The following is a 20749-nucleotide window of genomic DNA, read 5'->3' on the forward strand; positions in this document are numbered from 1 at the left end:
TGTACTGAGCACCCATCCCAGGTCAGCTGTCTAACAAGGTAAGGTGCTGCTCAGGATGCACAATGGTGCGGTGGGGTCCATAGTCATTTTCTGAATCCAGGCTGGAGGGGTTGGGGTGCACAAGAGCTGTAGGATTGGGATCGGTTATGTACAAAGCATGCTGCCATGGCAGATGATGATTCTGGTATTGGGGCCTCATCTGGAGCCAACTGAAATCCAAAGGGTCTTTACATTGACTCCAATGGGCTTTGGCTCCGGTCCTTATTGGGAGCCAGCAGGCAGAAGCTGGACAAAAAGCTACACCTGCCTGGCAGACAGCTGTCACTTAGGGTCAGATAGAGCCAAACACGAGGGTTTCCTTCCAGAAATGCCGAGCAGGAGGAATTGCAAACAAACACTGACCAGAGCTTCCACTGGGGGCTGTTCTCAGAATGACAGATAGCTGCGCCTGCCCAGCTCAATGGACTCCTCTGGATGAGCCACCTCAGTCCAAGCACAGGCCCATGGTATTACCACGGGCCTCAGCAACTTGCCCTAAATAGCTGCAGTGTCTTGGCCTCCAATAAGAAAACTTGTCCTAGGGAGCAAATAAGAAAGTGGATGTTTACTAAAGGAAAACACATCCAAGAGCAAACATGGCACCAGCACCCAAAGGAAGAAGGTAAATGAACCAGCTGAACTGTCCAAGCCAGGGAATATTGTCTGATTTGCCCCAGTGTAACAATAGCATCCTACATGGTATACATATCTGTATAACTCCTTCCTCCTTGCATGTCACTGTTGAACCAGACTTCATGGGAGCAAGTGCTAAAGGGGAGGGAAATGTAATGAAAAGGTACGTGATTTACTTAAAAAAAAACTAATGTGCAAGAATTGGAGAAAATGAATTAGTGCTGCCCCCTGCTGGTGTGATGGTGCTTGGCGCCCTGGGATAGTATGATTTTTGATAGTAGGGCTAGTGGCTGCTATAAAGATGAACAAAAGACCCTGCATTTTGAGGACCTGTCATTCCATAAAGGCCCTGGGATTCACAAGCTGTCCTCCTCCCTTTCTCCAGCAGTAGGACTTGAATGGGAGGAAAAACACCAGCAGTCCAGTTCCCTTTCCAGCCAAAGGATCTGATGGGGAGGCAGTGCCTGGGAAATGTGTCCTTACAGCAACTATGGGGGTGGGCTTGGAAGGTGCGACAGTTCCAGGTTGGGAGGAGTTGGGCGTGTCATTCCCCAGCACTAGATTCAATCTCTCATTTGTTTATTTTGAACATTGCAGTGGAGTCGCCCTGTGAAATGAAGGAGTGCCAGAACGGCGGGCAGTGCCAAGTGGCAAACAAGGCAGCGGTGTGTGTGTGTCAGGCAGGATATACAGGAGACTCCTGTGAGATAGGTAAGAAGCCAATTGGATGACCACGTGTTGGAATGGCCTCAAGTGAGAGGTGAAGTTTTAGGGTGACATCTCATATGTTCCACTTGAACTGAGGTGAATTTATGGGCCTCCTAGCAGGTGTTGGATTGTGCCCACGGAGGTACCCCTCCATGTTTGGGTTTGCTTTTCCTACCTCCCCAATTCCTCAAATTAGCAGTTTTTGGAGGGCGCGGTTCTGTATTGTTATTGTACATTTAGTAGATTTTCAACTCCATCCCTGCGCACCTGGGTCCATATAGATTATTACTCTCCTCTGAAAGCATTCACAAGGATCTTAGAGGAAGTAAAGACGTATGTGTAGGTCAGAAATGAGACCACACCTAATATCGGACAGGTCCACATGGGGGGGAGGTCAATGGTGAAAGTGGAGTGAGCTAGACCAGGGATCGGCAACCTTTGGCATGCGACTCACCAGGGTAAGCACCCTGGCGGGGCGGGCCGGTTTGTTTACGTGCCGCATCCGCAGGTTCAGCCGATTGCAGCTCCCACTGGCCGCATTTCGCCGCTCCAGGCCAATGGGGGCAGCAGGAAGCGGCGGCCAGCACATTCCTCGGCCCGCGCCACTTCCCGCAGCCCCCATTGGCCTGGGACGGCGAACCGCGGCCAGTGGGAGCCGCAATCGGCCAAACCTGCGGACGCGGCAGGTAAACAAACGGGCCCGGCCCGCTAGGGTGCTTACCCTGGCGAGCCACGTGCCAAAGGTTGCCGATCACTGAGCTAGACCAAAACGTGGCTATGAGGGCAGAGACAAAGAAGTACACTAGAAGTGCACTTAGGGGGGAGGGATAGCTCAGTCGTTTGAGCATGGGCCTGCTAAACCCAGGGTTGTGAGTTCAATCCCTAAGGGGGCCATTTAGGGATCTGGGGCAAAAATCTGTCTGGGAATTGGTCCTGCTTTGAGCAGGAGGTTGGACTAGATGACCTCCTGAGGGTCCCTTCCAACCCAGATATTCTATGATTCTATGACACATGAAGCAAGCATCTGGGAGTTGGAGGAGGGCAGAGTGCTAGGTTTCCCCTAGGAGAGAGTGCAGAGGTCAGAGACAAGTCAGAAATCTAGAACCTAGCAGATACATTTATCTGGAGGAGGAGCTGGAGAAGAGATCTAGCCCTAAGGAGATGCACACACCTGGAGTTGGAGTCAGAATAGGATAGAACTCTAGAAGAGGGTTTGCCGCTCTATATTTCCAGTGGTAAGAGACAGAGCCAACCAGCAGGGGGCCTTAACCACATCCATAGATGTGCGTGTTGGGTTTTAGCTGGTCCTGGAGCCAGGGTTAGCCCTGAGCCCCTTGCTGTTCTTCCCCTACAGAAATAAATGAGTGTGAATCCAGCCCCTGCTTGCACGGGGGACGCTGCATCGACCTGGTGGATAACTACACGTGTGTGTGTGTGGAGCCCTTCGTGGGACAGCGCTGTGAGACAGGTGCCCTTCTCTTATCTGCCCACGGCAACAGCCCCTGTGTAGGGCTGGGATCAGTCCGTGGCTGACCCTTCGCTGTTCCTGCCTGCCCATGTGTGGCTGTCCCTCCCCAGGCTCCATCCAGCCATGCTCTTAGCACTCCTGAGTCATCGGGGCTGAGCCGAGGCTCCCTCTCTCCCACTCCAGACCCCTCGCCGTGTGAGGACAGGAGCTGCAGGAACCGGCAGACCTGTAACTACATCCGCCCAGGACGCTACATCTGCACGTGTTCGCCGGGCTACTACGGCAACAACTGCCAGTACGGTGAGCTCTGCCTTGCTCCTTCCCCCTCAGCAGAGGACATGGGGCTTGACTCTGAGCAGCTTTGTGCTGCTCCAGATGGAAACCCCCTTGGGATTTACGCTGGGCGGGAAGCCCCCAGACAGGACAGAGCTCTATGTCACACCACCTCCCAGCACTCAGAATCAGGCCTGGCCAGGGAGAAGGAGACGGCACGGGCAGTCCCCAGCCCTTGGGGTGCTCTTGGCAGCAGGCTGTATGCCATGGATTGGATCAGCCCCCAGCTGACCTCAGGGGAGCACAGAAGGGATCCTCCCCAAGTCCTACCCCAACCACCACTCAGGGGAGCAAGCAGCAGATTCGGTAGAACTCCCCCTGGACCATAGCAGGAGCTGAAGGTGCAGGGCCAGGTGTCCCACAGAGGGACTCATCTGAAATGCGCCATTTCACCAAGGCTCCTGCCAAGCCACTTGTGGGAAATGATCGCAAAAGGGCTATGGCCGGGGTTCTCAAACCCCTCAGGGGGTCACAAGGTTATTATGTGGGGGTCATGAGCTGTGAGCCTCCATCCCAAACCCCACTTTTCCTCCAGCATTTATTATGGTGTTAAATATATTAAAAAGTGTTTTTAATTTATAAGGGGGGATCACATTCAGAGGCTTGCTATGTGAAAGGGGTCATCAGTACAAAATTTTGAAGTCAACTGGGGGCTGATCCGATCCGTGGCATGGCAACCAGTGTTTTCCGGCAGGACCTGCCTGGCTGTTGGAGCTGACCCTGCTGGCCCATCTGACCAGATTCATCTCTGGAGTTACTCCCATTAACATCCTGGAGGGATACTGGGGGGTGTTTTGGCCCCTCCTTAGCTTAAATGATTTATTATTATTATTATTATTATTATTCCTTGACTTTAGCAAAGCTTTTGATACAGTCTCCCACAGTATTCTTGCCGCCAAGTTAAAGAAGTATGGGCTGGATGAATGGACTGTAAGGTGGATAGAAAGCTGGCTAGATCATCGGGCTCAACGGGTAGTGATCAATGGCTCCATGTCTAGTTGGCAGCCAGTTTCAAGTGGAGTGCCCCAAGGGTCGGTCCTGGGGCCAGTTTTGTTTAATATCTTTATTAATGATCTGGAGGATTGTGTGGACTGCACTCTCAGCAAGTTTGCAGATGACACTAAACTGGGAGGCGTGGTAGATACGCTGGAGGGTAGGGATCAGATAGAGAGGGACCTAGACAAATTAGAGGATTGGGCCAAAAAAAACCTGATGAGGTTCAACAAGGACAAGTGCAGAGTCCTGCACTTAGGACGGAAGAATCCTATGCACTGCTACAGACTAGGGACCGAATGGCTAGGTAGCAGTTCTGCAGAAAAGGACCTAGGGGTCACAGTGGATGAGAAGCTGGATATGAGTCAACAGTGTGCTCTTGTTGCCAAGAAGGCTAATGGCATTTTGGGCTGTATAAGTAGGGGCATTGCTAGCAGATCGAGGAACATGATCGTTCCCCTTTATTCAACATTGGTGAGGCCTCATCTGGAGTACTGTGTCCAGTTTTGGGCCCCACACTACAAGAAGGATGTGGAAATATTGGAAAGAGTCCAGCGGAGGGCAACAAAAATGATTAGGGGTCTGGAGCACATGACTTATGAGGAGAGGCTGAGGGAGCTGGGATTGTTTAGTCTCCAGAAGAGAAGAATGAGGGGGGATTTGATAGCTGCTTTCAACTACCTGAGGGGGGGTTCCAAAGAGGATGGAGCTCGGCTGTTCTCAGTGGTGGCAGATGACAGAACAAGGAGCAATGGTCTCAAGTTGCAGTGGGGGAGGTCTAGGTTGGATATTAGAAAACACTATTTCACTAGGAGGGTGGTGAAGCACTGGAATGCTTTACCTAGGGAGGTGGTGGAATCTCCTTCCTTGGAGGTTTTTAAGGCCCGGCTTGACAAAGCCCTGGCTGGGATGATTTAGTTGGGAATTGGTCCTGCTTTGAGCAGGGGGTTGGACTAGATGACCTCCTGAGGTCCCTTCCAACCCTGATATTCTATGATTCTATGATTCTATGACTTTTCCTGCCCAGTCTTTCACTGATGTTCACTCTTTGCAGGTGGGCCCAGAATGCCAAGTGCTTGTCTCTCTAGTCCATGCCAGCATGGTGGGAACTGTCTGGAAACTGAACAAGGCTATGTCTGTGAATGCCCAGAGGGCTATATGGGCACTGACTGCAGAGACAGTAAGTAGCAGAGGTGGGGGTTTCTCGAGCCAGAGGTTGATCTCTGGATAGAGTTTTTCTTGGACAGTTTTACTGTTACATTTGAGAGCAGGTCAATTAGATCAAGGGTTGATCAGAGTTCAGGATGTGCACAGACAATCCAGGAAGTTTTTGGAAAGTGTAGGGGACAATTTCCTGGGGCAAGTGCTGGAGGAACCAACTAGGGGCAGAGCTCTTCTTGACCTGCTGCTCACAAACAGGGAAGAATTAGTAAGGGAAGCAAAAGTGGATGGGAACCTGGGAGGCAGTGACCATGAGATGGTCGAGTTCAGGATCCTGACACAAGGAAGAAAGGAGAGCAGCAGAATACGGACCCTGGACTTCAGAAAAGAAGACTTTGACTCCCTCAGGAGAATAACATGAGGGGGAAAGGAGTCCAGGAGAGCTGGCTATATTTTAAAGAATCCTTATTGAGGTTGCAGGAACAAACCTTCCTAATGTGTAGAAAGAATAGTAAATATGGCAGGCAACCAGCTTGGCTTAACAGTGAAATCCTTGCTGATCTTAAACACAAAAAAGAAGCTTACAAGAAGTGGAAGACTGAACAAATGACCACAGAGGAGTATGAAAATATTGCTCAGGCGTGAAATCAGGAAGGCCAAATCACACTTGGAGTTGCAGCTAGCAAGGGATGTTAAGAGTAACAAGAAGGGTTTCTACAGGTATGTTAGCAACAAGAAGAAGGTCAAGGAAAGTGTGGGCCCCTTACTGAATGGGGGAGGCAACCTAGTGACAGAGGATGTGGAAAAAGCTAATGTACTCAATGCTTTTTTTGCCTCTGTCTTCATGAACAAGGTCAGCTCCCAGACTACTGCACTGGGCAGCACAGTATGGAGAGGAGGTGAGTAGCCCTCTGTGGAGAAAGAAGTGGTTCGGGACTATTTAGAAAAGCTGGACGAGCACAAGTCCATGGGGCTGGATGCACTGCATCCGAGGGTGCTAAAGGAGTTGGCGGATGTGATTGCAGAGCCATTGGCCATTATCTTTGAAAACTCGTGGTGATCGGGGAAGGTACCAGATGACTGGAAAAAGGCTAATGTAGTGCCCATCTTTAAAAAAGGGAAGGAGGAGGATCTGGGGTACTACAGGCCAGTCAGCCTCACCTCAGTCCCTGGAAAAATCATGGAGCAGGTCCTCAAGGAATCAATTCTGAAGCACTTCGAGGAGAGGAAAGTGATCAGGAACAGTCAGCATAGATTCACCAAGGGCAAGTCATGCCTGACTAACCTAATTGTCTTCTATGATGAGATAACTGGCTCTGTGGGGAAAGCAGTGGACGTGTTATTCCTTGACTTTAGCAAAGCTTTTGATACGGTCTCCCACAGTATTCTTGCCAGCAAATTAAAGAAATATGGGCTGGATGAATGCACTATAAGGTGGATAGAAAGCTGGCTAGATCTCCGGGCTCAACAGGTAGTGATCAATGGCTCCGTGTCTAGTTGGCAGCCGGTATCAAGCGGAGTGCCCCAAGAGTCGGTCCTGGGGCTGGTTTTGTTCAATATCTTAATTAACGATCAGGAGAATGGCATGGATTGCACCCTCAGCAAGTTTGCAGATGACACTAAACTGGAAGTGGTAGATACGCTGGAAGGTAGGGATAGGATACAGACGGACCTAGACAAATTAGAGGATTGGGCCAAAAGAAATTTGATGAGGTTCAACAAGGACAAGTGCAGAGTCCTGCACTTAGGACAGAAGAATCCCATGCACTGCTACAGACTAGAGACCGAGTGGCTAGGCACCAGTTCTGCAGAAAAGGACTAGGGGTTACAGTGGACGAGAAGCTAGATATGAGTCGACAGTGTGCCCTTGTTGCCAAGAAGGCTAACAGCATTTTGGGCTGTATAAGTAGGAGCATTGCCAGCAGATCGAGGGACATGATCATTCCCCTCTATTCGGCATTGATGAGGCCTCATCTGGAGTACTGTGTCCAGTTTTGGGCCCCACATTACAAGAAGGATGTGGAAAAATTGGAAAGAGTCCAGCGGAGGGCAACAAAAATGATTAGGGGGCTGGAGCACATGACTTATGAGGAGAGGCTGAGGGAACTGGGATTGTTTAGTCTGCAGAAAAGAAGAATGAGGGGGGATTTGATAGCTGCTTTCAACTACCTGAAAGGGGGTTTCAAAGAGGATGGCTCTAGACTGTTCTCAGTGGTACCAGATGACAGAACAAGGAGCAATGGTCTCAAGTTGCAGTCAGGGCCAGCTCCAGCTTTTTTGCCACCCCAAGCAGCGAAGGAAAAAAAAAAAAAAAAAAGCCGCAATCGGCAGCACTTCGGCAGCAGCTCTACCGCGCCGCTTCATTCTTCAGCAGCAATTCGGCGGCTGGTCCTTCCCTCCAAGAGGGACTAGGGGACCCGCCGCCGAATTGCCGCCAAAGACCCAGATGTGCCACCCCTTCCCATTGGCCGCCCGCAAGCACCTGCTTCCTGCGCTGGTGCCTGGAGCCGGCCCTGGTTGCAGTGGGGAAGGTTTAGGTTGGATATTAGGAAAATCTTTTTCACTAGGAGGGTGGTGAAGCACTGGAATGGGTTACCTAGGGAGGTGGTGGAATCTCCTTCCTTAGATGTTTTTAAGGTCAGGCTTGACAAAGCCCTGGCTGGGATGATTTAGTTGGGGATTGGTCCTGCTTTGAGCAGGGGGTTGGACTAGATGACCTCCTGAGGTACCTTCCAATCCTGATATTCTATGATTCTATGTCCTCAGATAAGCAGTGGCTCTCCTCTCCAACAGGGAGGTGCAGCTGGCTGGGGATTTGCCATCTCCTAGAGGTTAATTCGGTTAAAGTTCTGATGTCCTAGATGAAGAAAAGGGAGGTTCTGCTGGGAGGCTCTTGTAGCTGAATGGAATCCAGGCTCCTCTCACAAGGGAATCTGTGCAAGCCTCGTGTTTACTCCTCGTCAGAGTCACTTGGTTGCCACAGTGATGGGCAACCTGATAAACACCTAACTAGCTAACTAGAGCATGGACTCGACTGTCCCAAAAGAGCCTCCGTTTGCCATCTCTGTCTGTCACAGAGCTCTCTGAGGACTGCGAGTGTCGGAACGGGGGGAAGTGTCTGGATGGAAACTTCACCATTTGCCAGTGTCCGCCTGGATATTTTGGACTCCTCTGTGAATTTGGTAAGAGCAAAGATCTCCCAGTTTATCAAACTCTCACATTTCCTTCCTTTCCCCTTTCTTTTATAATTGAAAATAGAGAGAGAAGCTAGGAGTCCTGCTGGTCCCACAGCCATTGCTGGTGCTAGCCCTCAGAGACTATTCGCTATCACAGACATCTGCTGTTCCACCAATCAGCCTCTGCACTGCTCTAGAGCCAAAGGGAGGCTACATGCCCAGGTCCTCCCCGTCCTACTCTTCTCCACCAGAGCCCCCTACTCAGCATCATTTGCTCTGGGGCAAAGGAGAATGGACTATTTCCATTTGTTCAGTCCTTAGCTCCACACCCTGCAGCCCGTGGACCCTCCCTAACTTGGCTGCTGTCTCCTGGAGGAGAGGGAGGTTTGGGGTTTCATACACATTCGCTCCTGAGCTCTCCACACCGACCCAAATAAAGCTGCAATAGCCCCTCCTTGGCAGGAGGGATGGAGGGTTTTGGACAGGGTCACTTCCCCCTCCAGCTCCTCCTTAGCAAAAAAAAGAGTAAAACATCTCTGTAGAATGCCCTTCCCAGGCCCTGAGCTGACTGAGCAGATGGCTGGACACTGACCTATGGCTGGCACACCACGGGGGGGTCACTCACTGGACGCTGGCTTCTGGCTGGCACACTGTGGGTCACTGACCAGACGTTGGCCTCTGGCTGGCACACTGGGGGGTCACTCACAGGACACTGGCTATTGTTGCTGTTCTCACAGAAGTGACTACTACACCTTGCGATATGAACACACAATGTCCGGACGGGGGCTACTGCATGGAGTACGGTGGAAGCTACCTGTGTGTGTGTCATACGGACTATGGCACCAACCACTGTGAGTCTGGCCAGGTCTGGGCACAGGGAGGGGCTGGGGTCAATGGAAAGGGTGCGGTGTGACCTGGGTGGGGCAGGCACTTGTAGTGTGGCTGAGGGGATCCGAGCTGCAGTGCCGGGGTGGTGGGGGTTGTCAGCAGTGCTTACAGTGATAGAGGAGCAGCGGAGGAGGGGAGGGGCGGCGGGTGAGGGAGTGTCAATGGAGGAGGTCAGGCATTTGTGACATGGCTTGGTGAGCTGCTACAGCACAAGGCAGGGGCAGGGAGCACATCAAGGGGATGAGCTGTGCCGGTAGGACGGCACGGGTTACCAGGGAACCAGACTCCTAGCAGTTCCTGTAGGGAGTAGATCTCCCCTGCCCCACTCGTTCAGGGGTGTCATAGACCCTCTTCCTCCCTCGTGTCCCCCAGGTGGTGTCCCCAAAGTGGTGGTGATGACAACGCCTAGTTCCTATCTGGACATTCTGGGTCAGCTCTTGGTCCCGATTGCACAGCTGGGCAGAGCAAGGTGCCAAGTCCTGCAGAGAGGGCCTGACCCACAGCTCAATGGGGAGAGTCTCATGGGCTCTGGGTGATTCGCCGTGTGGGACCCAGTCACGCCACTGCAGGAATGCTGGAAGCTCGCCCTAATCCTAGCAGCCCTGTGAATGGCTAGAGCGCAAACGCTAGTGGCCCACAGCAGGGTGAAGGCCACTACAAGCCCTGCAACGATACAGCCAGGGAGGAATGCCAGGGAGCCAGCCAGCCCTGCCACAAGGAAGGAGCAGACTAGATGCACCTGTGGGGTTTTGCCACTCAGACCTGTTCTGCCTGGTAGGACTTGTACTGACCAGGTTAACTGTGTGGTCCCATCTGTGATTTTTCAGCTGTGCCGTCTCCCTGCGACTCAGAGCCCTGCCTGAACGGGGGGTCCTGCGAAGCCCACGATGACTCATACACCTGCGAATGTCCCCGGGGCTTCAACGGCAGGCACTGTGAGAAAGGTACTCCTGAGGCATGGGCTGGAGAGACGGGGCAGGGAGGGGCCCTCGGCGTGTCCCACCCGCCATGCACTCTGGTTAGTCTGTGTTCAGGAGACTCAGCCCCATGCAGAGTAGCAGCACAGGTGCAGGAAACAGCTGCATCCAGCCTTCCAGCTCCCCTTTCTGTCACTGTGTTGGGTAGCTCAGTCGAGCCGGGGAATGGTCACCTACAAAGAGTTCCGGCTACAGCCAAGAGATTGGAGCAAAATCCAAGCCCCCTAAGGCAGACGAGCAGCCTAGAGATCCTTCAGCTGTAAGAGCCAGTGCAATATCTGCTGGCTCTTCACAGTGGGGAAACGCCACTCCTGGCTATGGGGGCAGGGGAATGTGAGAGATCGGGGCAGAACTAACAGCCTTGGGCTCTAGGAAACCCCTGAGGAACAGAGATGCTAAGAGGGGCAGTGAAATCAGAATGGCGCTTCGGCCTGTTCTGGTCTCTTCCCTTCAGGACATCTCTTGGGACTGTCTGGCTCCCCAAGCGCTGAGCAGATTCTGTAGCTCATTTCAGAATGGAGTGAAAGATGCACCAGTGGGTCCGACCCCGCTTGCATACCCCTCCGCCATGGCAGCTTCGGTCTCAGGAAGCATAGGTGGCTCTCCCAAAGTTATCGGCTTTCAATGGTTAATCAGCTCTGGTATCTGAAGCTGTGCATGGCTCATGTGCTATGCAATCCTGCCAAGCAGCCTTTGCCTCATTGGGGAGCAGTGGGTGACTTGCCCAGTTCACGCGATAGACAGGTGGTAGCATTGCTGTGCAGGGCAGATATACATGGGAGTCGCTGCAGCTGCTTCTGACGTAGAGCACAAACTGTGTCAAGGCACACAGCGACGCTGTGGAACAGTTTAGGCCAAGGGTGGATGTGCTGATTTGCCAACACTTTCAAACTTAGGCGGGGCCTAAAGTCAGGCTCTTAAATCCATATTTAGGCTCCTACATTTAAGTGGCCTGTGTTTCCACAGTGCTGAGCTCCTACCTGCAGCGCCATTGGCTTTGGTGGGGCTGTGTCATTGACAATCAGGCCAATCAGGTGCCTGACTGGATTTCTCTAAACCTGACTTTGCGCCCCCAGGTAGGAGATTGTGGCTGTTTCTGAGCAGCTGGAGAATGTAGCCCGCGGTGGCCCAGTCAGGAGGGGGTGGCTGAGGTGTGGGAGAAGCAGCCAGCCCATGAGAGGGGGTGAATCGAAGCCATCCCCACTCCTGTTGACGAAAGCACAAGGGGTGATGCTTTCCCACACGTGGCTCCTCTGCCTGTGTTCTCTTTCCTCAGTCAGGCCAAGGCTCTGCAGCTCCGGGCCATGTCGGAACGGGGGGACATGTAAGGAGGCAGACGGAGAATACCACTGTGCCTGCCCCTACCGATTCACCGGGAAGCACTGCGAGATAGGTACCCACAATGCTGAGCACTAGTGAGGGGAGAGCTGGGAAGGCATTGGCTGCTGCTTAACATGGCTCTCTTTGTGCCCACAGGTAAACCAGACTCCTGTGCCTCTGGGCCATGTCAGAACGGGGGCACATGTTTCCACTACATCGGCAAGTACAAGTGTGACTGTTCCCCAGGCTACACGGGCCGGCACTGTGAGATAGGTACGAGCGTGGCAGACTGGCAAGGAGGAGAAACTAGGGGTCTGGTGCCAATGCTCAGCTCAGAGCCACTGGCCAGAGACCCAAGGTCTGCTGTTCAGTGCTTGGCTACTAGGCCAGCAATCAGCGTGCTTGGAGTCGTTCACAGGCTCTACACATTAACCAGGGGAGCATCCTCGGCTGGGGAAGCCACAGTCAGGCAGTTTGGGGTACTGGATGCCATTGCCCAGTCAATGGTGTCTCTGGCCATTTAGCAGAGGGCGTGCATTCAATCCCTGATTGCTGGAGCACAGCAAGCAGAGATCTGTGCTCAGTCTGTAGCAGTATCCACAGAGACTGAGTTCAATGGCTGGTTAGTCTAATCACTGCCCAGTGAGTCCAGCACCCATCCAGTCGTAACCCAACTTCTCCATGGGCCTGGTCAGGTGTCCTAGAAAATTCTCTGAGAGCTGAGCAGGCTGGTGCTGGTTTGTTAGTGGGGTTCGAGGGCAATTGATTTAATGCTCCTGGGCGCTCATCCCTACATCCCCATGGTCTGGCAGCGTATCCAGGTAGCACTGTAGATGTGGCATGGAGAGGGAGGAAGGGCTCCAGGCAGCGTGTCCATGACCATTTGTGATACTCTTTTCCAGCCCCTTCTCCTTGCTTCCTGAGTCCGTGTGAAAACGGAGCCACCTGCGAGGACCACGGCAGCAACTACACCTGTACATGCCCTGCGGGATACGTGGGAAAGCTCTGCCAGTCAGGTAATAGCCAAGAAGCCTCAGCACCAGGAGCAGCCCAGAGAACTAAGCCTGCTCTTGAGCAAGGCCAGCTTAGAGCACTTCCCAAGCCTGCCCATCGACAAGGGGAGAGTCCTGAACATCAGCCCTCTGATGTTAGACCGCCCAGCATGGTTCCATCATCCTGGCTGAATGAAGGGGGTGGGGCAGGGGGTGTTTTGCTGGAGGAAGAATGGGAGTTGGAAGACGCGGCTTCTGTTTGCAGTTCTGCACAAATCCCCAGGCAATCCCTTAACTTGGCAGTGGAGTTCCTCTGAACCAACACCTGCATAACAAGCAGCAGTTTGGCCCAGACTTCATACTAAAGGTGCCATCTTCTTAAAGAAGAAAACTTCTTAAAACAAAGGGATCATGGAAGTGAAAGGCCCTGTGAAGATGCGTCTCAGGAAGATCTCATGTTGGTCTCAGCCCTGTTGACACTGTAACTTCAGCCCTAGAAAAGCTGTTCTGTGTATCCCCAATATATAGGTCCTTCACTGTGGCACGGCTCCCCCTCCCCCAGATCATTTATGGCCTGGTGCAATGGGATCATGTACTGAATAGTTTCCTCCCTGCAAGCAATGTCTTTGGCACCCATTGGAGGTGCTGGCAGAGGGTGGGAACCAAGGCCACTGGTGCTGTTCCTGGATCCCCACAACCCTACCAACAGCGGTAGGTGATTAGGAGCACTAGTGAAGGCGCGTGAGTTCCTAATGCCTGCTGCTGGGCTTTCCCATGCCTCCTCCCCGCCGCCCCCACTTGCCTTGGCATATTTCAGGGCATGGGCATGGTGCCAATGTCAATGTGACGGGTTGGATCACAGAAACCCCCTTGGGAACTGCCACCTAATGTGCCGGGACTACCTCTGAGCCCATTTTCCCTGCCAGCTTGGGACTTCGTACCTTGCCTTCTTTGAGCCAGACACACTTGCCTGCTGCAAACACAGATCCAAGTCTGAACCACGTCCCTCACAAGCTGCAGGCTTAACTGAAAACAGCTTAAGAAGTGCTCCTGTCTCCAACACTCAGATACCCAGCTCCCAATGGAGTCCAAAACCCCAAATAAATGCGTTTTACCCTGTATAAAGCTTATACAGGGTAAACTCATAAACTGTTTGCCCTCTATAACACTGATAGAGAGATATGCACAGCTGTTTGCCTGTTTCCCCCCTCCCCCCTAGGTATTACTACTTACTCTGGGTTAATTAATAAGTAAAAAGTGATTTTATTAAATATAAAAAGTAGGATTTAAGTGGTTTCAAGTAAAGACAGAACAAAGTAAATTACTAAACAAAATAAAATAAAACATACAAGTCTAAGCCTAATACAGTAGGAAGCTAAATGCAGGCAAGTCTCACCCTCAAAGATGTTCCAATACGCTTCTTTGACAGACTAGCCTCCTTCTAATCTGGGTCCAGCAATTACTCACACCCCTGTAGTTACTGTCCTTTGTTCCAGTTTCTTTCAGGCATCTCTTTGGGTTGGAGAGGCTATCTCTTGAGCCAGCTGAAGACAAAATGGAGGGGTTTTCCCAGGGGCATATATAGTCTCTCTCTTATGGGTGGAAACCCCTCTCTCCCCCTCTGTAGAATCCAGCTACAAAATGGAGTTTTGGAGTCACATGGGCAAGTCACATGTCTATGCATGATTCAGTTCTTACAGGCCGATGCCATGGTTCACATGTTAGCCCGAACATTCCCAGCAAAGCTCAGATGTGGATTGGCGTCTATCAAAGCCCATTGTCAACTTAAGTGTTTCTTGATTGGGCACTTACTAAGAACAGTCTTTTCTCAAGAAGCTGACCAAATGCTTCACTGAGGCTACTTAAAATTAAACAAGTACATAGCCAATATTCATAACTTTTAATACAAAAATGATATATGCATACAAATAGGATGAATATATTCAGTAGATCATAACCTTTGCAGGGATATGTTACATGGCTTATCTAGTATAAAACATATTCCAGTTATGTATATTTACATTCATAAGCATATTTCTATAAAGCATTATGGGGTGCAACGTCACAGTCGACTCCTTTAAGGGGATGCTGTAAAAATGCCCTGGGTTGCAGCCCCAGCCTTGGGGTCTGCAGGGTTGTCTCCAGGCTCAAGCTGCTCTCTGAGGCCAGTTCTCAGGCATGGCAGGGTTCGCTTCCCCAGGCAGAGCCAAGGTTCTGTGGGCTGGAGCTAGAGAGTTCTCTGGAGCTCACAAGTGCAGCCCTGGACGGCAGAGCCATCATGCTCTCTGGACTTGGCCCAACTTGCCGCCTCTTGAAGAGACAGGGAGCGACTGCTTCTTAGATGCCCGGGTTCCAGCGTTGGCTCAGGGACGCCCGCTGTTCACATGCCTTGTCATTCATGCCTCTCCTCTTTCCCCAGAGGTGGACTGTGGCATTCCCAACGAGGTGAAGCATGCCCGCGTGCTGTTTAACTCCACCCGCATGGGCTCTCTGGCTGAATACCTGTGTGAGCGAGGCTACATCTTGCGCCCTCAGAACAACCCCCGCATCTGCAGAGCACAGGGCGTCTGGAGTGACCCCCCGGAATGTGATGGTAAGTTGGTGCAATGAGGAAAGGGGCCTACACAGCCTGAGCTATCCTGCCAGAATGGCTGCTTCTTGGGGCCTAGCTGGGCCTGGAGCCCCCTTAGCAGCCATGAGATGTGGCCATTTCTCTTGTGGCACAGCCTGTGTGGTGCCCCTGGGGATGCTCCGGAACACCCCTCCCTGACTAGACCAGACTCTTTTCAGCCTGTGCTAAGATACCCAGGGCCCCATACCCCCTTGGAGGCACACAACTCCTGGGGGGACATAGGGTCTGGATGCGGACTTCATGCTGTCCTTGAGCCCTCTGCTCGATGCACATCTCTGCTTGGCAGCCACACTTCTGGGACGTGCAGTACCTGCAAAGGACATGCAGCCACTGGGAAAGGAGAGATTGAGCCACTATTCTGTGTGGTACCAGGGAGCGAGAGAGGAGCAACATTGTGGGGGCAGATTGGGATCAGCAGAGAGCAAGTGCCTGCAGCACGGGAGACAGAGGATAGTGCTGACAAGGTGTCAATCAGAGCTTCCAGAGGAGAGAGAGGACGGGCCTCCTGGCAGGAGCGCAGCCCTAGAGGATGGAATGTCACTCCAGACCGATGGCTGGTTCACTGTCACTAGCCACACTCCCCTGGAAACCACCTCCCTGGCCTACTCCTGGGCTGGCTAGCTGGTGTCTCTGCGGCTGGCATGCATGCTAGGCAGCACTGCGCTTTACCCTCTGCTTTGTCTCTGAGCTACGGCTCTGACTTGGCCCTATCCTAGCTGCCGTCCACGTCCATAATAACTGTCGCTACAATCCCTTAGTGATCCTGGTGAGGTCCTCAGCCATGTGTCCTGCTCCATTTGTGAGTTGTCCTCCCAATTTTCTGTACTTCATCCAAGAGACCAAATACGACATTGCCTTCCCTGTGCCCATCCCACAACTCTCTCCTCCTTCTCCCCTTCCCTTGGCCCAGTGACTCCATCCCATCTCCTGATTTCCCTGTGCCCACTCTTATCCCCGCTCTCACTCTGCTCCGGAACCTCTCCCCACCTGGCTCTTCCACTCACAAAACAAACATGCTTTAGCCTCTCCCAAAGCTACCTTCCCATCTCCCTTATCTCTTCCACCTCTAAGCTCATTGAATGTGCTGACTACAATGGCTGTCTGGAGTTCCTCCTCTCCAATTCCATCTAGCCCTCTATTCCAGGCCTGTCCAAGCTAAAATCTCAGCCTGTCTCCATGACATCTCGGCATGGGTGTCCTGCCGTCAGCTCAAACTCAACATGGCTAAAACAGAGTTCTTAATTTTTTCCCCTCCCAAACCCTCCCTATCACCTCCTTTCTCAGTCACTGTGGACAACACCATCATCCTGCCTGTCCTTCAGGCCTGTAACCTGGGCATCCTCTTCAACTCAGCTTGGATGTGAGTGTGACAGGTTCCCCCCGGGGTGCCACCTGGAACTGGGGTACCACTGAGCCCTCTGACCCACCAGCCTGGGCTCCCTCTCACACTTTGCTGCTGTGACAAGCTGCAAAGCCCTCCAGCCTGCACTTTCACCAGCACTCACACAGGTAGGGACACACCCAGCTGCAGTTACATGCAGGCTCTCGAACCACCAGCTTCCCAGCCTAGGACCACAGAGCAGTACCGTCCTGCCCTGGTCAAATCTGGCCAGTATATGGGTTTAATGCCCAGTCTGCCTCTCCCTCAATGTGAAGAGGACAATACACACTTGTGGTAACTGTGACGGGTTGAATCACAGAAACCCACTTGGGAGCTGCCACCTGATGTGCCCAGACTACTTCTACCCCTGCTTTTCCTGCCAGCTCGGGACCCCAGCACCCTGTCTTGCTGAGCCAGACACTCCCGTCTGCTCCAACAAAGACCCAGGGTCTGAATTACTTGCCCCAAAGCTGCAGGTTTACCTGAAAGCAGCTAACAGAAGTGTTCCTGTCTTTAACACTCAGATGCTCAACTCCCAATGGGGTCTAAACTCCAAATAAATCCATTTTACCCTGTATAAAGCTTATACAGGGTAAACTCATAAATTGTTCACCCTCTATAACACTGATAGAGAGATATGCACAGTTGTTTGTACAGTCATAGCAGCCATCACTCACAGGCTGTCTGTAGTGTTCTCAGGAAAGCTCACCAGGTGGGAGATAAGCTTCTCCTAAGGCTATTGTTTTTTCTAATGGCCCATTACTATGAATAGGTCCTTTACAACCAGCTATTTAGACTGAAAGCATCTTGTCTAGGGGCTGTTACCCAGGTGTAACTACATTTGAAGTATAGATATATAGTGAATATTTATAACTTCAGATACAAAAATGATACATGCATACAAATAGGATAATCATATTCAGCAAATCATAACATTTCCAATGACATCTCACATAACCTGTCTTGCATAAAATGCATTATAATTACACTATAACCATATCATAACAATGTCACTATGAAGACTATGGTGTGCAGTGTCACAGTGAGGACCTACAGAGAAGTCTAAATCTTCCTGATTCTCTCTGCATAACCCCTAAGGAACAGCCCTTCCTATCCCTCCACACAACTAAAGCGCTCATCGACTCACGCCTGAGTTACTGCAACATCCTTTCACGAGTGGAGTCCTGCCCCGTTCATGTCCATTCAGACTGTTGCTGCAAAGATTGTTCTCCTAGCCCAGCCTTTGTCCATGTCATGCCTCTCTTTGCATCCCTCCCCTGGCTCCCCCTTCTCTAGTGCATCGAACATGAGCTACTTCTCTTCACTTCCAAGGCCCTCACAGCCTATCACCACCCTGTGCATCATCTCTCATTCACTACCGAGTGGTCGACTCCCACCGCTGATGGGTCCACAAGGCCAACCTTCACTGCCACCGGTTACGTTTTCAAACTAGTCCCATGGGGCTGTCTCCCTCCCAGGCTGCCCCTAGCCTAGCCACCAGCAAGTGTTTTGTTAGCGTCACAGCAGATGAGTGTTTTGAGGAGGACTCTGAAGGGGACGAAGATGGAATGCGTCGCACGTTTATAAGGCGCTTGTCCCATGGCTGGGGCTCTTAGGGACTACCGTAATGCTCCTAATAAATAATGTACGGCACCTGGTGCAATGGGGTCCTGGGCCATGACTGGGGCTCCTACATGCTACTGTAATACATCTAATAAATAATGTGCAGTACTTGGTGCAATGGGGTCCTGGGCCATGGCTGGGGCTCTTAAGGACTACCGTAATACACCTAATAAATAACGTATGGTACCTGGTGCACTGGGGTCCTGGGCCATGACTGGGGCTCCTACATGCTACCGTAATACATCTAATAAATAATGTGCAGTACTTGGTGCATGGCTGGGGCTCTTAGGGACTACCGTAATACACCTAATAAATAATGTATGGCACCTGGTGCACTGTGGTCCTGGGCCATGGCTGGGGCTCTTAGGGATTACCGTAATACACCTAATAAATAATGTATGGCACCTGGTGCAATGGGATCCTAAGCCATGACTGGGACTCCTCGGTGCTACCATAATACACCTAATAAATAATGTACAGTACTTTATGCAATGGGGCCCGGGCAATGGCTGGGGCTCCTAGAGACTACCGTAATATGAGGGGTTTGGTGCTCCAGGGCTATGGCGGGGAGAGAGGTCTCCCTCCAGCTCTCTCTCCCCGCAGCAGCACCTGAGCTGTGAGGGATAGGCGCCTCTCCCCACCATGGCAGATCCGGGGCTGGGGCTGCAGGATAGACGCCTCTCCCCAGGCCATGGCAGATCCGGGCCAGGGCTGGGTTCGGACCAGGGGAGGGGCACCCCCGGCCGCAGCTGGGTTCGGGCCACCCCGGTCGCAGCAGAGTTGATGCTGGGGGAAGGGCGACCCAGCCACAGCAGGTCTGGGGCTGGGGCTGCAGGATAGCTGCCCCTCCCCCATCCCCAGCAGGTCTGAGCTGGGGCCGAGTTTTGGGCCGGGGGAAGGGCGCCGCAACAGGTCCGGGCCAGGGTTGGGATTGGGCCAGGGGAGGGGCGCACCAGCCGTGGCAGGTCCAGGCCATGGCAGAGTTGGGGCTGGGCGAGGTGTGCCCTGGACCGCGGCAGTATTGGGGTGGGGGAGGGTGCCCCAGCCATGGCAGGTGTGGGCCAGACTGCCCCGCCCCTGGCCGCGGCATGTTGGGGGCCAGGCTAGGTTGGGGCCGGGGGAGTGACACCTCTCCCCCATTCGCAGCAAGTTCCTAGATGGGTTCCCTGAGCACCTGTGCGGCACTTAATAGGCTGCTGCATGGCCATGCAGCTTACAGGGATCTTTGGTCCTAGGCCAAGACTAGGGCTCCTAGGTGCTACAGTAATACACCTAATAAATAATGTACAGCACCTGGCACAATGAGGTCTTGAGCCATGACTGGGGCTCCTACACACTCCAGTAATTCACTTAATAAATAATAATGGTGCACAGGTAGGGAGGCTCCACTCACCCACTCCCCACTGTAGGCCCAGGCAGGTCTCTGGGAGGCCATCAACATGGGCTGTGCTTGCTCCTTTAGGCATGGTTAGCAGTGCAGCCTACTTCACTGAATGCACCTCTGTGTGGGTTGGGACAGTCATGGCCATGGGAGACGGTGTGGCTTGGATATTTCACTGACTATAATCCCTTCTCTCCCCACCCCCCATGCTTCCTTCCCCAGAAATTAACGAGTGCCTTTCTCAGCCCTGTTTCAACAGGGGCTTGTGCAAGGATCGTATCGCTGAGTTCCTGTGCCTGTGTGAAGCAGGATACACAGGCCCCCACTGTGAGTTGGGTAAGAGAATGTGAAAAATACACTTACGGGGACCCCATCCAATGGTGAGCAAGGCAGGAAGATGCCTCTGCCTGGATTGGCCCTCAAAGCTGCTGCAGAAATGGCCTGGGAGGGAGGTGTTACCTGGGGATGGCCTTGCCCAGCAGCCCATCTGGAAAGCATCACAGCCAGGGCAGCCAAAGGCCAGTGAGGCAGCTCCAAGATCCATACCACTGGTGCTGCTCCTTAGAGTCATACGCTCCTTAGAGTCATACCCTTAGAGTCATGCGAGAGCTACAGCACTCATCCAGCATATGGCCCTGCTAGCAGCTGGGGCAGAAAGAGTTCCGAGGTGCTTATCATGGATCTGTGCCTTACGGGGGGATGAACATCCATGCCACCGCGCATGTGTGTGATCAGTCTCCTAGAGCTATAGAGGAGAATGTGGCTGAGTTTTTCAATGGCCTAATGGATTTAGATTCACAGTCCCCTTTTAAACAAATGGGAATTGTGTGTCTATATCCCCTAGTCAGCTTTAGGTCTGTATGTGTTGGGGATATAAACAGCCACACGTACCCTGCACCCTCTTATTCTCTTTATTGGAGCTGATTGGGACTTTTTTTTTTTTTTAGAAATGATTCATTTTAATAATTGTAATATTTTTGAGATTTCATTTAAAAGAATGGCTTTCGGCAACCAAAAACAAAAAATTCAGCAGGTCAGGAGAAA

The 20749-nt window shown here is 52.2% G+C and overlaps 1 protein-coding gene across 1 annotated transcript in view; it reads left to right on the forward strand.

The window, feature by feature from the left end:
- Positions 1–20749, forward strand: part of SNED1 (sushi, nidogen and EGF like domains 1) — a 135166-nt gene that overhangs the window by 72798 nt on the left and 41619 nt on the right. Inside the window, exons 7-18 of the mRNA XM_065410982.1 lie at positions 1270–1383; positions 2735–2848; positions 3032–3148; positions 5229–5354; positions 8413–8517; positions 9249–9362; positions 10227–10343; positions 11653–11769; positions 11853–11969; positions 12599–12712; positions 15108–15281; positions 19928–20041. Coding sequence (XP_065267054.1) covers positions 1270–1383; positions 2735–2848; positions 3032–3148; positions 5229–5354; positions 8413–8517; positions 9249–9362; positions 10227–10343; positions 11653–11769; positions 11853–11969; positions 12599–12712; positions 15108–15281; positions 19928–20041 — 1443 coding nt within the window. The remainder of the gene's footprint in view (positions 1–1269; positions 1384–2734; positions 2849–3031; positions 3149–5228; positions 5355–8412; positions 8518–9248; positions 9363–10226; positions 10344–11652; positions 11770–11852; positions 11970–12598; positions 12713–15107; positions 15282–19927; positions 20042–20749) is intronic.

This window comes from Emys orbicularis, chromosome 9 (assembly GCF_028017835.1).
Source record: "Emys orbicularis isolate rEmyOrb1 chromosome 9, rEmyOrb1.hap1, whole genome shotgun sequence".
Taxonomy (NCBI): Eukaryota; Metazoa; Chordata; order Testudines; family Emydidae; genus Emys; species Emys orbicularis.